This window comes from Clavelina lepadiformis, chromosome 3, assembly GCF_947623445.1.
Source record: "Clavelina lepadiformis chromosome 3, kaClaLepa1.1, whole genome shotgun sequence".
NCBI classification, from domain to species: domain Eukaryota; kingdom Metazoa; phylum Chordata; class Ascidiacea; order Aplousobranchia; family Clavelinidae; genus Clavelina; species Clavelina lepadiformis.
In genome coordinates this window covers 9,455,177-9,474,945 of record NC_135242.1, presented here as the reverse complement: position 1 = coordinate 9,474,945, position 19,769 = coordinate 9,455,177, and the positions used below count along the sequence as shown (strand labels likewise).

Sequence of the window (19,769 nt, the reverse complement as noted above, 5' to 3'; positions counted from 1 at the left end):
CGGTTATTAACTTACGCCACGCGCCTTTTCAGTGTTATCTTCAGTTTAATGTTTATCTTAGTTATGGTGAAAGTAGGCAAAGCAAACACGTTGAGGTGATAGCGATTAACTATCCCAATAAGAAAATGTAAGCAATGACTTATGACTTTTGAAAGGAAGGCAAACCCGTGTGCATATCAGATCAAACAAAAGTCTTGACGGAAGACATCTACTTGATAATGGACAAAGAAATATAACTGAGATGACGACGAGAACACGACGAAAAATATTATCTCGCGTGAAGAAATATGCTCTTCTTGGTGTTATAATAAATAAGAACATTTTTTACAATTCTAACTAAACTGTATATCTTTCCCAAATGCAATTATGGAAAAACGATTTATTTTCTGGATCGCGATTCTCCTGATCTTCTGTAACTCAGCACATGGTAATGGCAATAAAAGAAGAATAATAGATGATCCTTCAGATGTTGAACTGAGCAGGAATATGGTGCAGCCGTGTGAAAAGAAAGACTCGTGTTCCAGGAGATGCGTAAAAGATACTCAAGTGACAGACACGAACATCACCTTGGCCTATCTGAACTGTTTTTGTGATCAGGATTGCCAAGTGTACCGGTATGTAGAAATGAGTTGGCGAAGTTTTTGAACCATAGTTATTTATACAGTAAATAAGTTGCCACATTTTTACGGTTTTTATGTATTTGGAGTAATCTCTTGAATAAACTTCATATACCTAAACCTGAAGTATGAATGAATACATATTTAACGATAGAACCCCACAGCACGGTTGGTATGTCGCCAAGAAAATTTAATTTTAATTTGTCAAATACGTAGAATTTTAAAATTTTATAAAACTGCTAATGTTAAAAGGGACTGTTGCTGGGATTATTATTCTCAATGCGTACGCGAAGATGGTGATGTTGCCACTCCTCTTCAAAAGGAAGAAAATTTATGGTTTACTGGTATACTTCAAGTATTTTATGTCTCTTAGTGATAATCTGTGCTTGAATAATTCTATGCTTTACTGGTAGTATGCGATATAAAAGGCGATATAAGACAGGTAACTCAGTTTTAGATCTTATTACAATCAGTAGATCTTACTTACTTGGAAATCCCTTAAAATCCTAAAGTTTAAACCTTGGCAAAGTATGGGCTCTTGCGAACTGTTGAAAGTTTCCTTTTCGACAATCTGCGCATAAACACAGTGATCAAGTTTATAAATGAACAAATTTGCTATTCTCTCATAAAATGCATCTTTTGGCGAATGACAAAAGATTTCAACATCGATTGAGGTTTTTAGAAACCACCGTTTATCTCAACAGATAAAAAGAAAAATTTAACTTTATTGTAGAGGAAGTTAATTCACCGTCATATGCCAGGGATGAAGCCTTTGAATGTGTGGTTGTGGATGAATTTTCCAAGGGATCCTATTGGATGATAACAAAGTGTTCAGAAAAATGGAACAACGAGTATGTCCGAAAAAGATGTTCAGTGGTGAGTAATGGAATTTCTTGAGAAAATCAATTGTGACTATTGGAGAGTATATGGGTTCATATTCAAGAAAATAGATGCAAAAGTGAGCAGTTTAATTAAAAGCACACCATTTGCATGCAATTGAAAATTGTTTTTTAAGCTGAGCGTATATAATAGATCACATGTCGTTTTCAGAAGGAGAATTCAGATTTTGTAGCAAACTTACCCGTTCTAGGAGAAAATGGTTACACGTATAGAAACGTATTCTGTGCCCAATGTAACCATGTGGCGAAATACTATTATTGGGCTATGAACGCTAGATGTGTCAGGAGCATTCCCCCCGAAGTAAGTTTACGTATAAATTTATATTGTTAACAGTACATGAAACATAAAGTAAACTTAGTTTAACACGAAGCTGTTAAAAATAAAACTGTTGGTTTACAGGTACTGCAAGGAAATTCTGAAATGCTCTCCTATTACCTTGAGCATTTTTGCAGCATCGAATATCAACAGGACATGACATTTGAAAATACAACTATTCGTTTCGAAGGGAAATTTTCTGATAAAATACAGCAATCCTTGGCCTGGAGGAAGTCTCTTAGATCATGTGAACAGGACGTCGTCGATAGCTGTCCAGAGGATTATAAAAATCACCGGATTTCCGCAATTTGCAAATTATATCAATCCATCGTGATAGTGGAAGGTAAAGCTTTTTCTTCGCAACAAGAAAGATCTAGTTAAACTATAATCGGTATAAGTTATGGCATAAGTGCGCAGTTAAATTTTCAATGATCTACATCGATTAAAACTTACCATTTAACCCAATTCGTTATAGCAAAATCAGAGACTTAATTTTCTTTATTTCAAACTTTTGTTTAACAGATGCAGATGATCCGACTAAGAACATTAAGTTCAAAAACCCGATATGTGCTTTGTGCCATGGCTATCCTTTAAGAGAACTCGAAAAACCTTTACAACCCAAATCAGAGTTTAACGAAACCAGCAAGACTGGTGAGGCTAAATCGTTTATCCGGTTTAAAAATAAACAATTCGAAAACACGTTGTAAAGAAATCTATAGCTGATGCTAAGTTAAGCAAGAATTTTAGAATACGCTATTTATTAATATCTTGTTACTTGTTAGTGTTATAAAATACATTTTACTACATCAGGTATTGACATTTTATGTCCTGTGTGGATCTTGACTGAGCATTACGACACAGCTTTTTGGTCACTTGACACACTTGCAAAGACTAAAACTATTCTTCCATCTTTCACCAAAAATTACAAAACAAGCAATTGGGTAAAGGATGAACACCGTGATTTAAATTTTTACTATAGAAAAAAGGGTATATAAATACTGCACACTGTATTGCAATCATCGCCACAAGGGAAATCGGTTTTGTATTATAAATTCAATCAAATTGTAGGCTCCTCCATCGTTTTCAGTTCTAATGAGGTTTCGGGATAACACCGAGATAACGTACAACGATGGATCATCGTCATCAACATCAATTCCACCTGAGCAGATTTGCGATATAAGTGAAATATACGATCCTTTCTATGGAATATGTAGACGGGTAGTCTGTGCCGATGGTTTGGTGTTTGAAAACGATCAGTAAGATTTTTTTTGTTATGTTATGAATGCTTATTATGTCGAAAAATAAAACTGAAACTCTACTGATTTTATATTGAGCACTTCAAACTTAAAAACGGGACAGGAACATGATCTTTACGTTCTGTAAAGAGTTTTTACTTAAAGTTTTTTGTTTCTTTCAGTTGTGTTTCCGATGGACTTGCGGCGAACAATAACACTGAACCTGTAACACCAGTCGAAGACGAGATAATGTTTATGACGGTTTCGGTTTCCATTTCTCTACCCGTTACAACAAACAGTGACGTTGTTAAGACAAAAAATTCAAGCGAAATTACTGCAGACGTTGTAGATGCGTTTGAAGATGTCTTCAATTCTTCCGCAAACAACATAACTATACTTCAGTCAGCAAGTAAGTTTAAGGCGACTCAGCGTCAAGGTAAACAATCGGTGCTGTGTGTGATAATTACGCCTATATAGTGATATTGACGATCTTTCATAATGTCCTTGTTGATATGGATAAATGTCAATTGCTTATGCTAAATATAACGCGGTATATGTACTTATCGCAGCAGATAAAAACGAGAGCGGTGGAAATTCAACTTACTTAAGAGATGTTGATGGAGATGGAAGAATAAACATAACCATTTCTTTTGTTATTTTGGAACCGGATGAATATACCGAACAAGACATTATGAAAGTAATTCAGCTAACCGTTATGAAAATTTAACTCAATGGACATTACAAAACAATAGACACTGCCTTCGTATGATTCTTCAACTGTCGTTGCTTTTAGGTAATAGAAGCAATTAAAAGCGAAGTAGACTTTGACAAATTATTGATGGAGTTGGATTCTTTATACGTGGTGGTACTGCAAAGCCAGTACCTACAGATCCCACTAAACTGCAGGTACACTACTATACTAGCTTACCACGACAAAATAGAGTTTGAAACAGAGCTAGGTGGGAAAACTTTTCTTACAGTCGAGGACTGCAGTTCAGTTTTGTGGGAATCAGTTAGGCCGTAACTCATAATCATAACGTAACATAAGTTGGTTGTTGTTCTCGCAGTTTTTTTGGAAGCAGGCGAATAGTTAAAATGCCGAACTAACTACTAGCCTCTCGAAAAGGCGGCCCATTGCCTACTCCTGGTAACAATATAGTAAAACGATTATTTTGTACAGGTTAAGGAATGAATGTTCTAATGTTTGTATTCACTGAAGAAAAAGTTTAATTTTCATCTTTTTTATTTTTTACTTTAAGTGAAAATGAAGAAAAGGAGGTGTATAACAGTGGCGAATACAGTTTCGAGTCGTTTAACGATGAGCAATTTTTATACGTGAATTCAACAGATTCATACTATACAGAAAATGAATATCAGGTAATCACTGCCCTGCTCTTGTAATTCTCGTTTTACTATAACTCTTGTACACTCTTGTAAGCTGTTTTTGTTTTAGTTTTATTTTATGAACAACTCATTTTTATAACTAGCTATTGGATTGGGAAGTAACTTTTAATTTAAATGGAACAAATATTAACCATTTGGAGCAGTCCAGGGTGTATGTATGTTTGAAGGTATGAGAAATTTACGCCTGCATATATGTTGCATCATTTGGTATATTTTTGGTTAACGTTTTTCTTCTTTGTGTTAGTAATATGAAACATAATTTCTTGTCGCAATATGCCTTGACGTAGATAAATATGCTGAGGAGACCTTGTAAAATTATTTAGTTAACTACAACGTTTTCACAGAACTTTTCGGAAGATATAGTTCCTTGTACTTTCTACGCGCCATTAAATGACACAGAATATTTAATACTTGAAAATGGCTCGCTGTGGCTGTATCAGCGCGAAAGATTAATACCGGAAGACAAATACATCTCATACCAGGGAACTTATGCAATATGTTTAGATGGCTATACCCCACCCCCAGGTATAACTTATTGCTGATATTTAAAATTATGTTGTTCTAAAACGTTGTATGTGTAACATAAACGTAAAGTGGGTTCTAGTCTGGTCATTTACTACGAACAAAAATCTGCTAGAGCCTGTGATGCTTTGTACTAGATTCTACTAATGAAGCCGGTATTGTTGAACATGAATTGGCGCAAGTTATCATCAGTTGGATCACGTTTGGATTGGCAATATTTTCGTTGACGAGCCTTTTATTTACGTTTGTCACGTATTGTATATTCAGGTAATGTCAATAGTTAGCCTTTAGTCTTGACCCCATTGCCTATACAATTTCGTAATCATGTTTTAAAGAGCTTTGTGTTTTTTACTCACTTGCAGCGAACTGCGCTCAATCGCTGGTTGGAACATTATGAACTTAACAGTGGCACTATTCTCAGCCCTGCTTGCATATTTGGTAGGAGCACAATGGACAGACCATCCTGACGTTTGCACAGCTATCGCGATTTTGCTACATTATCTTTATTTGTCTACTTTCTTTTGGAATAACGTACTAGCTTTTGACGTATGGCTAACTTTTGGACAAGGTATTGCGGTGCTGTTATACAAACTATAAAATGGGCAAAAGCTTGGAAACGAAAGTAATTTTTGTTTTCTTTTTCAAATTTAGGAATAAAGAAAACGTTACGACGTTCAATACTTGCAACGAAAGGGAACCCTATTGCCCGCGGTGGCATTTTTGTTATAGTAGTAAAATATATGGCTTATGGATGGGGAACGCCTTTGCTGATTGTTGGTGTGTGCGCGGCGGTAGAATTTGGTATGCCACAAATCCATTTTGGTTATCGCTATGATCCAAATGTACCCATGTGCTGGATTTCGAACCCAACCACCAATGTCCTAGCATTTGGGGTACCGTTATCGACTATTCTTCTGGTAAACGCGATACTTTTTACAATCTCAATCATCGCTATTCGACGGGTAACACAAAAGCAGAAACGAAGAAGGCACAGCAGTACTCTGAGTGTAGTTTCTAACAAGGATAAGCCCACAGCACTTTCCCCTAAAGGAAGGTATGAGGAAGTTCTTTTCATAAACACATTTCTTACCAGTAATTAGACTACAAATAAAAATGAATGGTTCTGTTTATGAAATCAACTGCACTGGTTAAATTTAAATGGTAACTTGGTGTTATTTATAGGAAACCATCCGAACAATTTCCGCTCGACATGGATAATGTGTTCACTTCCACCGAAGAACCGAAAAGTGTTCCTGCTGAAAGACCAAAATTAGAAAAGCAACAAAAGCACCGTATCAGTGTCGGAAAGAAATCGTATAAGATGTCGATGGGAATAGCACGGATTAACATTCTTCTATATGTCAAAATGTCAACAGTTATGGGCTTCATATGGGCAATAGGTCTTGCAGCAGCGGTTGCTGAAACGGACGTGCTGTGGTATATTTTCGAAATATCTGTACCACTTCAAGGTGTGTTTATCTTATTCGCATTCATCTGTAAACGACGCATAGTGGAACTCTACAAAGCATTGTTTAAACCGAAAATTAAGTGGGAAAAGAAACACTCGGGTATGACATTCAAGATACATTGTTATTTTATTATTAAGTCCAGAATATAAATATTTCAACATTGTAAACGTCAAAAGGCTTTTTTGCATTTTTTCGTTGGTTTTGATAACTTTTTGAAAATATTCTGATGGTTCACGTTAGAAGTCATACCTTTTATTACAGATGTCAACATAAACAGACAAATTAAACCGGGTGCCAGCAAGATCCAGCAATTTCCTCAAAAATCTCTCGCAACCGAGTTTGTACAAAGAACAAGTTTTGCGACCGGAGTTGACCCTGTAAACGATAGAAAGCGATCCCGAATGTGGAGCACTAGCTCATGTGAAAGCTATAACTCACACGACAGATGCATTTCCTCGCCAGCCCCCTTCCGCAGTAGAATATCTGCCATCACCGATTCGGTAGATTTCGGAGTTATCAACAGAGCATATATATGCTCGGAAAGAAGCCAGTCAAGGTCCTCTTCAGAGTCGACGCATGACGATCAGTTATAAAGCTCGCAGCCTTTGAAACATTTAAATTTTGCGTTTGATTAAAAATTTAAGTTATTTAGTATGTTGCGGTTGGTTAATCCTGGTGTATACTGTTTTGTTAATCATAAGGTTGAGGTGTAGCAAGTCATTAGAAATTCGCTGTATATGGTACATGTCCCTGTTTAGCAATAAATCTACCAGCTGTGCTGATGATGGCTGTTTATTGATGAGAATATCGAAAAAGACAACATTGTATGTTGATAAACCAACCTGGCACACAACTGTCAAAAATAACGACTGGAAAAACAGTAGTTCACGAAATGCATGGACTTTTTAGCAACCTTGCTTATAACCTCACTGACACAAATTACATCAATTGATGCGCTACATGCTGAGCGGCCCCTAAAATTACTACTATGTTAACAGTACACTTTGCAAAAATAATGTCTCTTTGTCTAAATATGTTTATGGTTTAAGCACACAGCTTAGACTACCAATAATCAATAGACAGTGGAGCAATTGTTAATGACGAAACACGTAACGCACGTAAGGTATTTCTACATCTTCTCCTTCTGTGTCATTGACGCACATTTCAAGGACTAGAGCCTTCTCGTATGACCGTAACCTGCGCTTTGAAACCTTTGCCACAACCTCACTCAATCTGTGAGCAGATAAAACACCGATATTATTAACGTTTAAAAATGCAGTTTTTGCTGAAATGATTAAAAATAGTTTTGAGCATTTTTGCTGTTGCCAGTAGTGACCAGACACAGTGCCTTATGAACCAAAACTATGAAAATAAGAACTCTTATTGGCTTACTTCATTGCAAGCCTCTCCTTGCGTTTCGCAGCAGCCATGAAAAAGGAATACAGCATGGCGACATCCTGCGATAACATCGTTATCTCAAGTTTCTTTTCATTTTGGAAGTAGTCAATGAATTCACCCAACGTCATTTCACTTCTTCCCTCCTTAGCAAGCTTCACCCCATCCACATCGAAGCGATCCCACAAAGTCCATTCAGTGTCGTAATACTAAATGAATAAACAGTTGGGAATTTTCAATGTAATTTTGTAGTTTGAAAAAAAAACTTTGCTTAAATTTCTTTAAAGGCAACCTGCCATATCATAATATTCTATTAATTTTTACAATCGATACAGTTATACATTACCAAGAGCTACCTTTTGCTTTGGTGCTGCAATAGGCTCAGAGAAAGCAAAAAAAGGCAGTGCCAGATTAGCAAATCCATTCTTGAAACGTTCAAGATTTTTGTGTCCTTGAATGATCTAGCAATAAACGTGATGTTCAAAAACATGTGATAACAACATCAGAGTAAAAAATGGTCAATTTAGATAAACCACTTCTTAACAAAATATCGATTAATGTCAACAAATTACCACAAAATTTGCTGACAATTATCACATACATGTTCTGATCTTGATCTATATTTTCAGTATTACACAACTGAAAATTATTATTGGGTTGTTTGCAACCCATGCAAACAGAACAATGCCACGAAAAAAGCAAATTTAAGAAACAATACTACTGAAAGTTATTGATAAATTGCACCTTATACAGTTCAAGGCAAACGAGACCAGCAACAAGTGAAGTGGTCGTAGCAATTGCAGGAATAATTTTTCCAGCAATCAGCTTGCTCTTATGTCGATCAGCCGGAGCAATGTCATAATTTTCAGCACGAAGATTTGACGTAGCCACAATGAAATCCATATGAAAGTTGGTGTCATCGTCCTGTTTGGAAATGATGATAGAATATTTAATAATACAGACAGCAAAGTGCAGACATATTTGAAAGAAATCTCAAGTTGCTTTTCACCTTTTCAAATTCAGCTGGAATGAGACGCAAACCTTTCAAAGAATCTGGTGTTGGGATCAGTTTTCTGAGATCTTCAAACTTATCATCATCCATGCTATTGTCATTCATCGATTGAGCCTCAGAATCCGTGGTTGCTGAAGATAACATGATATTATGTCTTCTTGTACGTGGTCAAAGCACATGAACACTAGTTGGGTAAGTAACAGTCACATTCAATATATTTAAATGGGTGTTTTTCATAGTTACGTTACATGCATTAATATTTCTTCCATTTACCTATTTTGACACCAGATCTTGCAACAAAATCAGGAACCACCATTCCACTGATGACTTGTTTAATTTCATCTCTGCTAAGACTGGGTTTCATTCCATACATAGTTGCTCGAAGACTGGCAGCAGACACAACATAGTCCATGTGAGTATCCTAGCAATGTAAAAATTGCATGATTTGTTAAGGCACCCACAGCGAAAGGCAGAATCCAACTTCTATGTGACCTTACAGAATGACAATATGTGTAATGACTATTGACTAAATTAACTCACGTTGTCAACACTAAATTGAAGGGGGTGTGGACAACGTTTTGGACCTGACCAAAACAAGGCACCAGTTGACGTTGTTTGGTCCGAGGGAAAGTTATGTAAAAGCTGTTTGATTGTGTTGTGGTACAGTTCCTGAAACATAAATGGTTCATCAAATAGAGTCTAAGAAAACAACCACCATAATGCCTGAAACAACCAATATATCTAGGATACTAAGAAGTTAATTAGTGATACCTGAAATCTTAAGCGTGCCCACTTCACACAGTCAGCGAAGTCCTGCGGTTTATGTTTCACAAGACATTCATAGACTTCTTGCAATTTTGAGACAGGCTCACTACCAGAAAGTTTCAAAGTTTTATCCATAAATTTTGGATCATTGAAATATTGCAAAACTGTTTCGGCAGGATTGTTGAACAAGCCTTCAAACTCCTCACGAGCCCACTAAAAATGAATTTCTGCAATTGTACCGTGCCCATATCGAGATATAAACAATATGATAGCTCATAACTCACCTGCAAGGTGTGCTCAATGGCATTAGGAAAATTCTTAAGAGTGCAAATAGGAATGGACTTCTCTGGAGGATCTTGTGAAGATGAATAGGACTCGGTAAGATGGGGAATAACTACCTGCACATTTCCCTTTGTGCCAAGCGTGCCAGATTCAAGTAGTGGTTTGTGATAATATACACATCTTCGGTCCATATATATTCCTTATAAACAGTGAGTAAAATAGACTTACTTTATACCCCGAACTAAAGAAATAAATATAAATCTAATAAACATAAATAAATAAATAAATAATAAAATAAACAATAAACATAAAATAAACTAAATAAATACATAAATACACTAAATAAACATAAATCAATTTTACTTACTTGCTTGCACATTATCCAAAGCATTTGCAACACCATCAAGCCCTTCAAAAAAGGTGTCAGTATAAACATGTTCGGTTTCAGGACCAACACGATCTTGATTAGCTACAACACGTGCCAATGGATTCATCTTTTTTATGGCGTCTGCTGCACAACTTGACTTCATTTTCTGTAGGAAAACAAAAAAGGGTTGAACTGCGTTTCAACCATTTAATTCCAACTCATATTCAAAAGCAGGCTTAAACGTAGCTTACTTGAACATCACGTGGTCTGAACAAGAACTGCCGATTAAGGTTACTCTTTTCAATTGTGTCCATGTCAGTGACTATGATTGTTCCTTTGTTATTCTTGTCTGTCTCATCATCATCAGCTTTCATTCGACATCCAAGTCCCATCATTGAAAAATTCTTCAGCAATTCACATCCAATTGCACCAGCCCCAACTACAAACCAGCATTGAGAGGACATTTTCTTTTGGTATTCAAGCCCGAAGACAGAAATTTGCCCATCGTATCGACTACCAATCTTTAACAGCAAAATAAGAAAGACTGTAACAAATTACCTTAACTTAATCTTATTTAACTATCAACAACATTTCACCGGATCCCACAGCAAAGCTACTGCAATAAAATCTTTTCGTAACATACATGCTGGCAAGTATCTTCACTTAAGACTGATTCCGAATCATCAGGCAAACACTCAAGAGCATCAAAGTAGAAAAATTGCTTGATAAGCATGAATTTCCCACTGCAAGCCTGAAACAAAGAATTTGCAAATCTTTACCACAAAAAAGATATTTTTAATGCATAAATAATAAGTAAATATATATAAAACTTATTTTGTAGTGATCAATATTTCACAATTTTTACTCAAATAACCTTCATGACTTCTTGGGCCACAATGCCTCCAATAACAGCCTGCATTGGGCATAGATCTCCACATGCAGAATATGCAAATTGCTTCATCAGGGACTCATCTACCTCATCTTGTTTGGCAGATCCACTGAGGCCTTCATTTGTATCTTTGGCTATTTTTACAAACAGATTCACATCATCCTGCAAAATAAATAATCTCATGAATACACTAACACTTTCTTACTTGCGGCTGGTTACACTAAACCAGGACTAGCTTTTGATAACAACTCCAATAAGATCAAGAGCAAGGAGATGGCAGATATACAGAACCTTGTTCCTAGATTGGGGAAGTTCTCCCTTTGCAGCAACATACTTGTGGAGAGCTTGAAATGCCAGATGCAATTGACCAGGACGATCAAATTTTGCAAAATCTGTTATCACCATCTCTGGATTCTGCATTGCTTCACGCAACGGTTTCTAAAAAAACAGAATTACATAAGTAGACTGCAATTCTTGAACAATTATTTAATTTCAAGGCTTTTCAAGGTGACTCTTCTTAACTTAACCTGCAAGTTACATTTTGTTAAGTAAAGGCCCACACCCACAAAGTTATTTCAAAATAGGCAACCCAGTGTTTATATGGCGATGTCGCTTGCAGGACTTCACTATGAATGAAGTAGGAAACTTTTTGATCCAGCTTTTATGTGATATCAATGTGTATTGGTTTGTTTTCATTATAACAGTTATTTCTTGCAAGTCCTGACCAGGCTTGGGGTATTCAAATACTCTATTCGTATGCATTGACAAACAATTCGTATATGAATACATTCACTAAGTATTTTCAATTTTCCTCGGTAAGATCCGCCTTTTCTTTTAACCACACTATTTGAGACCAGAGTGAAATATTGAACCAGCGTGAAAAAATGCATCTTAATTTCATCTAATTTATGACATCACATAGGCTATTACTGCATACGGATTCACGCCGTGCAAGAGAGGAAACAAAACAATTGCGGGCTCCACTCCAGGAGCTCAGGACACTGTCACTTGCATCCAGTGAATTATGCTTTTAGAAACTCCATTTTAATAGCAAAAGTACTGTTAAGTGTCCACAATCCATTTATTTGCAAAAGTAATGGGTCTGTAATATTCAAGCACACGGTATTGGAAGTGACTATTTCACTTCAAAGTGAGGGGTAAGTCCAAAAAAAAGTTGATCTTATATGAAAGAGCACTATTAACTGAATATTCTGGTAAAGTATTTTTTTTAAATAAGTTGTGGTTAGGTAGTTATTGGCAAAAGAAAATCGCAAAAAGTCTCAGTTTTTGGCTTTTATTGTGACGTAGATCAAGGCTCATGTTATGTCATAGATTAGTCAAGCTGCTTGACAACGTACTGCTGCTGTTGCATTCCTTGCGCGGTAGTAAAATGAAGTCAGAAGCGTAGGTCATAAGCATATAGGCTATGTTCAATTAGTCGTCATGTGAAGAAATTAGCAACGTGAAACATTGTAATTGAATAAATTACAATGTTTTAAACATAAAAATCCAGTTGCCTAATCATTTGCATCCGTGAAGTTGCGGTATCTTTTGGACAGCATAGGCTACCCGTCAAACCTGTACCGTACTGGTAGCTGTGGTTGGGCATTATGCTGTCACCTATCAAACTATTGGCAGTTAGAGCAATCTATACAAATGTAACGGATATATACGTGATATATACGTCAACATTCTATTGCTATGGAGCATTACTGTGAAATTCTAAGATTGACTTATACCCAGTGTATTCATGAATACAGTGGGTGAATAATCATATTCAAAATAGATGGAAGTATTTGTATTCGCATTCAAATACTTTCTTGCTGTATTTGCCCCAAGTCTGGTCCTAACTATGGTGTAATTTTTTTTGCAAAATAAACAAGAAGTGTTATTATTGAAATAAAGTTGTTTTCAAAGACAAGGTAAAGAATTACTTTGCCACAAAAAATTTTTTGTTAATCACAACCAGGTTAGTTCTTTCAGAGCGCGTAGTTAGGTTAAATTTACTGAAATGCTTGTGCTGCTGACATTGATTGTGAGTTAAGGTTACCTTCTCTCCAGCAAAAAAAAAAGGAACGACAAAAGATGAAGAGCTAGGCACTAAAAAGCAGTTAAATGTAACAAAGAGCATTAGCACAAAATCACTGATAATAAATTGAAAAAAGAAAGTGATTTAATTAAAATAAGCACGCTATGTGAAATGTGTAGCTTATCTGGTTGAGAAGTCCGATGCTCCTCAATTCTGATCAAATACAGAGCTATGTATTTCAACACAAGTGTTATTTTCAATTAAATTATTTGCTAACAGCAGTTGTTTATACATGCAATGTACCTGTGATAGAATTAGTGCACAAAATGTCACGCGTATCAAACGCAATCTTTCAGGTTGTTTTTTTAAAAAACTAGCAACTTATATGAAAGTAACGGTACATTAGCATGTTTCTGAAAGATCAACCTCACACTTGTCTTTGTCAAACGATCTAAGCTCTGTGCATAGCCTACAAAAAATGACCAAGGCATGTAGCTTAGATTAAAATTTGTTTGTTTTATTTCGACGTCATATGTTTGGAATCGACTTTCATACTCACCAAAGCCAAAGTCAAAAGCTTTGTGTCACAAGAAGATGAATTATTTTTATACGTATTTTCACAACCTTACTACAGAAAAATTGCAAATGTAAACAGTTTACTGTTTTTAGTCCAAAATGGAATCAAAGCAGATACTCAATTACTCATGTTTGACAACCTTATCTTAATGTATGACAATACATGGTATGGCTATTTAATATTATATACTTTAATTGTGTGGTGATTCACACAGCATAAAAACTATTTTTTATACAAAAATTTAAACGAAGCTATTGCCCAAACACACAAATACAATAATAAATAATTACTTACACATTCAACCTTCTCAGGCATTTTGACTTGTTGCACAACTCCACCACGCTCATATTCAGAGAATTTAGATATGTCACCAATATTGAAGGTGTATGGACCGAGCACTGTAATTTTCCTTGGGTCTGCTGAATTAATACCATCCATACCCTAATACAACACCGAATTATGGTATTTTAAATCGTCCTTCCAAATAAGACATATAGTGTCTACAGTAGAACAGATGAATATAGTATTGCTGTAATGATCTACAAGCTTTCTAGCAAAAATATACACGAATGAAAGTTACTAGTTCGACGTTGGTTAACATTTTAAGGAGTTACAAGTTGCAGTAAAGGACTGTATAAACACAAGCAACCACTAACCTTCACTTCATTAAATGTAACATAATCTCCACTTTCAAATCCATGGCGAGTTTCATCCAAACAGGCCACAATTCCCTCACCCTTTTCCTGCAAAAGGAATGAACTTGCTAAGAAACCAAAGATAAAATATCTGATAAACACAGACAAAATACCAAATAAATAATTCAAATGTAGGAAACACTTAGAAATATCTAATGAATGAATTTTTAAATCGGTAACTTTCATAATTACAGCATATATCTCGAGCCAACATGTTACTTACATTTTTGGTGATAGCAGATATCATTACATTAAGTGGTTGTTCTCCATTAGTGTCAAAAACTGTGAAATTTTTACCAAAATCACAGAAAATTTGCCCAAAAAGTCCTTTGGTATCAGCAACTATGAAACATTTACCATTTTTGTGTGCATAATCACCGATTTTTAACTGTTCATCCAGGTTTGAATTGCTGAGCACAATAACCTTTGTAAAACATGTGCAGTGTTATTATCCTAAACAGATGTAAATGGTGTAATAGTTTCACTAACATATCAGTTACATTACACATTTATAACAACTCTTCCCTTTTAATCCTTAGTAAAGGGTTTAAGGTACAACATACCACTGGTTTAATCTACCCCCAATAAGCTGGTAATAGTTATAATTTCAAGTTCAATTCATAGATTACCCAAAACTCACTTGAAATTTGCTAAGAAAACCTTCATTAAGATCACCAGTGTATGCCTCCACATGAACATAAGGGTTCAATTCACTCACACATGGAGCAGATACTTCAGCTCTGTTTTTACCCAAATCGGATTCCGTGAGAAAATACTACAAAAATATAGATGATTTAGCTGAAGAGTAGCAGCAGACAACCAGACAGTGAAACTGTAGTATATGTTTTTTAGACTTTTACATACATACTGTAGGTAATCGGTCTAAAGGTGATTGTATTACCACTTTTGAATAATGGGGTTTCTGGTGAAAGTTCTAGAAATCAACTTCTGAAATCTGACTTTGCACAATATTTACCTGAGAACTTAGATCAGATAAAGTTGCGGCCTCAGCATCATGAAGAGTGACACTTTTAACACCACCTAGCACAACATTTTTGGCAATTTCAATTCCCAAGCCTTTCATACCGCTGATGAGTACAGCAGAAGCACCCATTCGTTTCATTGCTTCATGGCCAAGAACATACCTTTAATACAAATCGAGTTTTGTTAGATAAAAACATTAATTTACAATTTAAAATACAAACCGAGAAATGCGGTTATCAAAACTTAAGTCTTAACATCCTTGAGACCAGTTTTCTATGACAGAGGTTATTAGCCTTTTCTTTCTTGCAAAATGTTAAAACCTGAAAACTAAACAAGAAATAGTTTGTGGACCAATAGCATAGAAATGTATATATAATTTCATATGCTTGTTTGAAATTTAAATAATCTGTTTGAATAAATAATTGCTTGCTACACATGCTGTGTGTGACTTGCAGGACCGTGCAAAATGAGAGAAACTAAGATAAATTACACTACAGGTACCCATAGTTTCTGGTACAGTTTCATTTTCTTCTTTTTAACCTGAGCTTTTATAAGTGCTTAAACAATAAAACAGCTGAATAAACAAAAACAAGATACTTCCAGGGCAGCAAAGGTTATATGTAGCACAATAACTGCGACTATTAACTATCACATGCTCATACAGTGCTAGTTGTTACCAGCAATTATTAAAGTTATTTTTCTTGAGCTCGTTTTAAGCCTTTTCGGCTTTGTCACTTTTCCTGTTCATTGGCGCGTGTTAGTAACAACTGGCTTGATTTTTCATCCCCACTGCGTTTTGACGAAAAATAAAATCATTGAAACATAAAAAATGATTGATTGAAACACAACCACCTGCGTAATCGGTGGGGATTAATGTTGGACAAAAATGAAAACAGTGTATTGATTCTTTTATGCCTATAACATCAATCTCAGTATTGTATGTACTGTAGCAGAGGAATCCCAAACACACAGTAATCTTACAATGAATTCTGTACTTAAAGTTCAAATGCAGATAACCTAATTCTTTGCATCCAACATCAAAAAATTATTGGACACCGCTGGGGTAATTGCAACATTAAAGGATTGGATATAATTGATATGTTTAGATATAAAGCGCTACTCTGTGAAATGTTTTATGAAAACTTTGAGTTTATTCATAGTTAATTTGTCTTTTAAAGCAATACTAACATTGTAGCATGTGAGCTTTTATCATTTCAGCATCGTGATTAATGAAGTAGACCACTACTGAATTTTATTGAGAAAAACTAGAAAAATACAGTAATAGCAAGTCAAAGTTGCACTCTTATGCAAGAGATTATGTAAATGAACTTATCGCTTACTGTAATGAAGATAAAAAATTATAACAAGTAACAACCCGAAAGAACAATTCAATAAGGTATAAATAATTCTGAATATAAACACAAAAGCTGGTTATATGAGGCTGATTTTCATTACTTAGCCTACACTTGTAGTGGTCCAAAAGTAACCCCACTGATTATACACTACAGTGCTTGCAAAACGCTAAAAAAGTTTATTTACCTTTTAACTTTTTTAACCCAGTCAGTAATTAATCAATATAGAGACGAAATCGGTTAATCGCATAGTCAATTTGCCAAGCTTTTTTATGCGATTAACCGATGTGTGCGTTTCCTACATTTTCTCCGCCCTTCTCTTTTTTAAACACCGGCGCACGCATTCTTGCATTATGACGCAACAAGTGAGCTTCCTTCTTTTGATTTCGACACGTGAAAAAACGAAAAAAACAAACAAAAAAACACGAAACAAAAACGGAAATCTATTTTCAATTTTTCAATAACAAGGATTCTATCGGACAGACAAAACTCTTTTCGCTTTGCTGGCTGACTACTTCCTGGCATTTTATATCGTACCGTATACGTAGGCTACAGTACAGTACCGTACAGGTATGCTATGTTTCTGCAGTGGTTTGCGCTTTGCGACGTAACAATCCTTTTGACAACAATTAGTCTTGTTGTCTTATGGTGATGTAACAATCCTTAAAGCAAACGTAGTTTTGTAGTTCATAATCACTGTAGAGAAGGCCTTTTTTCGTGAAGTTTCACTTTATTGTTCAAATCATTTACGTGCCACTTAACACTTCATCAAAGGAAATATGCGGTTAAGTGATACAAGTCTACAAATCAATCCAGAATTTCTATTCGATTAACCGATTTATGCGATTAACCGTTATGCGATTAACCGTTGAATTTTCTTCACAAGTGAATGGGAATGGTTTGGGATTATGCAATGCTATGCGATTAACCGATATATGCGATTAACCGATATGCGATTAACCGATTTCGACTGTAGTTGTAACCATTTAATTTTTTAATCAAAAGATTAAAATAAACAGCGTACTTACAATTGTCTGGAATATAATCCCTCATCGATAGTTTGAGCACCACTAGAATCTCCATTTTGGGCCTTAAGCAGAAAAAACAGCATGCTGTAAATTGATCAGCTAACATTTCGATGTACATATTACATATATATTTGAAATATTTTCCATGCTTTTCTTAAATATTCTGTTAATGTCATTGCTTGCAATACAGAGCTACTGACTTACTGAACTCATTGTAGTTGTCACAGATGAGGAATTTGAACAAAAAGAACCCGTTGTGTGGCTAATTTTCCGTTGTTTCGATGGAGGCGATGATGAAGGAAATGGGTGGTTTGAATCAGAACAACTATTATCGACACTACCCTCAGATGACATGAGAAAATCCTAGACTAGCGGATATGTTTGCACTTTAGTCTAGGCTACGTATTTTCCACCGAGGACAAAGTTTAATTTCTTTACACAACCACAAATACAAACTGAAAACTAACAAGTATTCTGTAACAACACGACAAACAAGTTAAATATTAATCCACATATTAAATGCCATCATGTAAATGCTATTAATTTAGACAAACATTCAAAACAGGCCACCAGAAGAAAGATGGTGATAAGTTGATCGCAAAATTATGTGTAAAATTGGTTGGATAAAAAGGTACCCTGTGAATGAGAATTACTCAGTTAAAATATTTTCTACAATCAAATTAAATAACATTACATTAAAATTTGATTTATAATTTACGTATTATAAGGCTAGAGCAGTCTTTCTCAACCACGGTGCCGGGAGATTGGCCAAGACAAAGAAGGGATTTGCAGCGAATCTTTTAATCACAAACAACTTTGTTTTTTTACAATTTTGTTTCGATTTAAAAGGCCTGAAGTAAGCCTTTTCCATTTTAGCCAGTGTGTTCTTGAACAAAACATAAACTAGCAGCTTGAATTTAGGACTACACCAGATAAAGACGCAAAAAAACTGTTTTAAAAACCCAATTGCGAACAAAATTACTGGTTTAAGTGGAAGAATTATATTTTACAATATTAGCAAATCACTGCTCATGAAATAAACATTGAAATAAGACTTGTATGAAAACTTGACGGAACGAAAAAACAAATGTTATAACATGCTAGTAAATACTTAAAAAGTTGTTATGCTATGCTGTGATGTTTGTTATGCTATGTTGCAGTAGCAACTTGTATTGTATATGTGACTGTTTCAACTGTCGTTTTTCAACTGTTTCCTACTACAGGGGGTCGGCAACCTCTGGCACGCGTGCCACAAGTAGCATGCAAGATGATTTGACGCGCACAGTATATTACCTTAAAAAAGTGCAACCAATGCAGCACTACCTTTATTAATGCATCACTAACATTATTATGACATCACTTAACACTAGCGTTAACTGGTTGCACACATTTCCAGTTCAATCTGCAGTGTTCGTTTTTTTAGCAAGGTTAGGGTATATTTACAGAGTTTAACTTATGAAATTAGGTTTAATGGCGTCTCCCAAGAGACTTAATATAGATGTCAGATCATTTCCAAAATCCTGGACGACAAATTTTGGATTCGTTTCTGGAGACGACCGAGCTGTGTGTGCACTGTGTTGTCAAATCGTCGTTCGTTGAACATCAAGCACAAAACGACATTTTGAAACAAAGCACGAGAAATCCTTAAGGATGATGCAGAGAAGATCGAATCACTGAAAAAGGCAGTATCTAGCTACGAAAAACAAAGCAGTATTTTCAAGAAGGTGATTCATAACACGAATCGAACAATCGAAAGTAGCTACAGAGTTGCAGCGGTCATTGCTAAACATGGGAAACCATTTACTGACAGGGAGTTTGTAAAAAATGCCTTTCTCAGTTGTACCGACGTGTTGTTTGATGATTTACTGAACAAAAGTACCGTAATTGATACCACTGCAGTGTCAGGTGGTTATGTCGCGGTAAGGTTTTCTT

At 35.5% G+C, this 19,769-nt stretch overlaps 2 protein-coding genes across 2 annotated transcripts; one reads left to right on the top strand and one right to left on the bottom strand.

Moving 5' to 3' along the window:
- Positions 1 to 366: 366 nt before the first annotated feature.
- LOC143449809 (uncharacterized) lies at positions 367 to 7,244 on the top strand. The gene is made up of 19 exons (XM_076950137.1): positions 367 to 614; positions 870 to 961; positions 1,351 to 1,493; positions 1,668 to 1,817; positions 1,917 to 2,175; positions 2,355 to 2,483; positions 2,643 to 2,773; positions 2,901 to 3,088; positions 3,250 to 3,476; positions 3,637 to 3,764; positions 3,861 to 3,973; positions 4,327 to 4,444; positions 4,555 to 4,638; positions 4,816 to 4,996; positions 5,125 to 5,260; positions 5,356 to 5,561; positions 5,645 to 6,047; positions 6,176 to 6,561; positions 6,724 to 7,244. The coding sequence occupies exons 1-19, from the start codon at positions 367 to 369 to the stop codon at positions 7,053 to 7,055; spliced, it is 3,654 nt and encodes a 1,217-aa protein (XP_076806252.1). The 3' UTR covers positions 7,056 to 7,244.
- Positions 7,239 to 18,311, bottom strand: LOC143448302 (ubiquitin-like modifier-activating enzyme 1). The gene is made up of 21 exons (XM_076947977.1): positions 18,042 to 18,311; positions 17,838 to 17,899; positions 15,450 to 15,618; positions 15,114 to 15,248; positions 14,697 to 14,897; positions 14,435 to 14,521; positions 14,073 to 14,219; positions 11,464 to 11,610; positions 11,158 to 11,334; positions 10,927 to 11,034; positions 10,535 to 10,804; positions 10,284 to 10,449; positions 9,919 to 10,115; positions 9,641 to 9,847; positions 9,410 to 9,538; positions 9,143 to 9,290; positions 8,867 to 9,000; positions 8,602 to 8,781; positions 8,214 to 8,318; positions 7,855 to 8,066; positions 7,239 to 7,695 (listed from the first exon to the last, which is right to left on the bottom strand). The coding sequence occupies exons 1-21, from the start codon at positions 18,189 to 18,191 to the stop codon at positions 7,557 to 7,559; spliced, it is 3,270 nt and encodes a 1,089-aa protein (XP_076804092.1). The 5' UTR covers positions 18,192 to 18,311; the 3' UTR covers positions 7,239 to 7,556.
- Between the last annotated feature and the right edge of the window lie 1,458 nt (positions 18,312 to 19,769).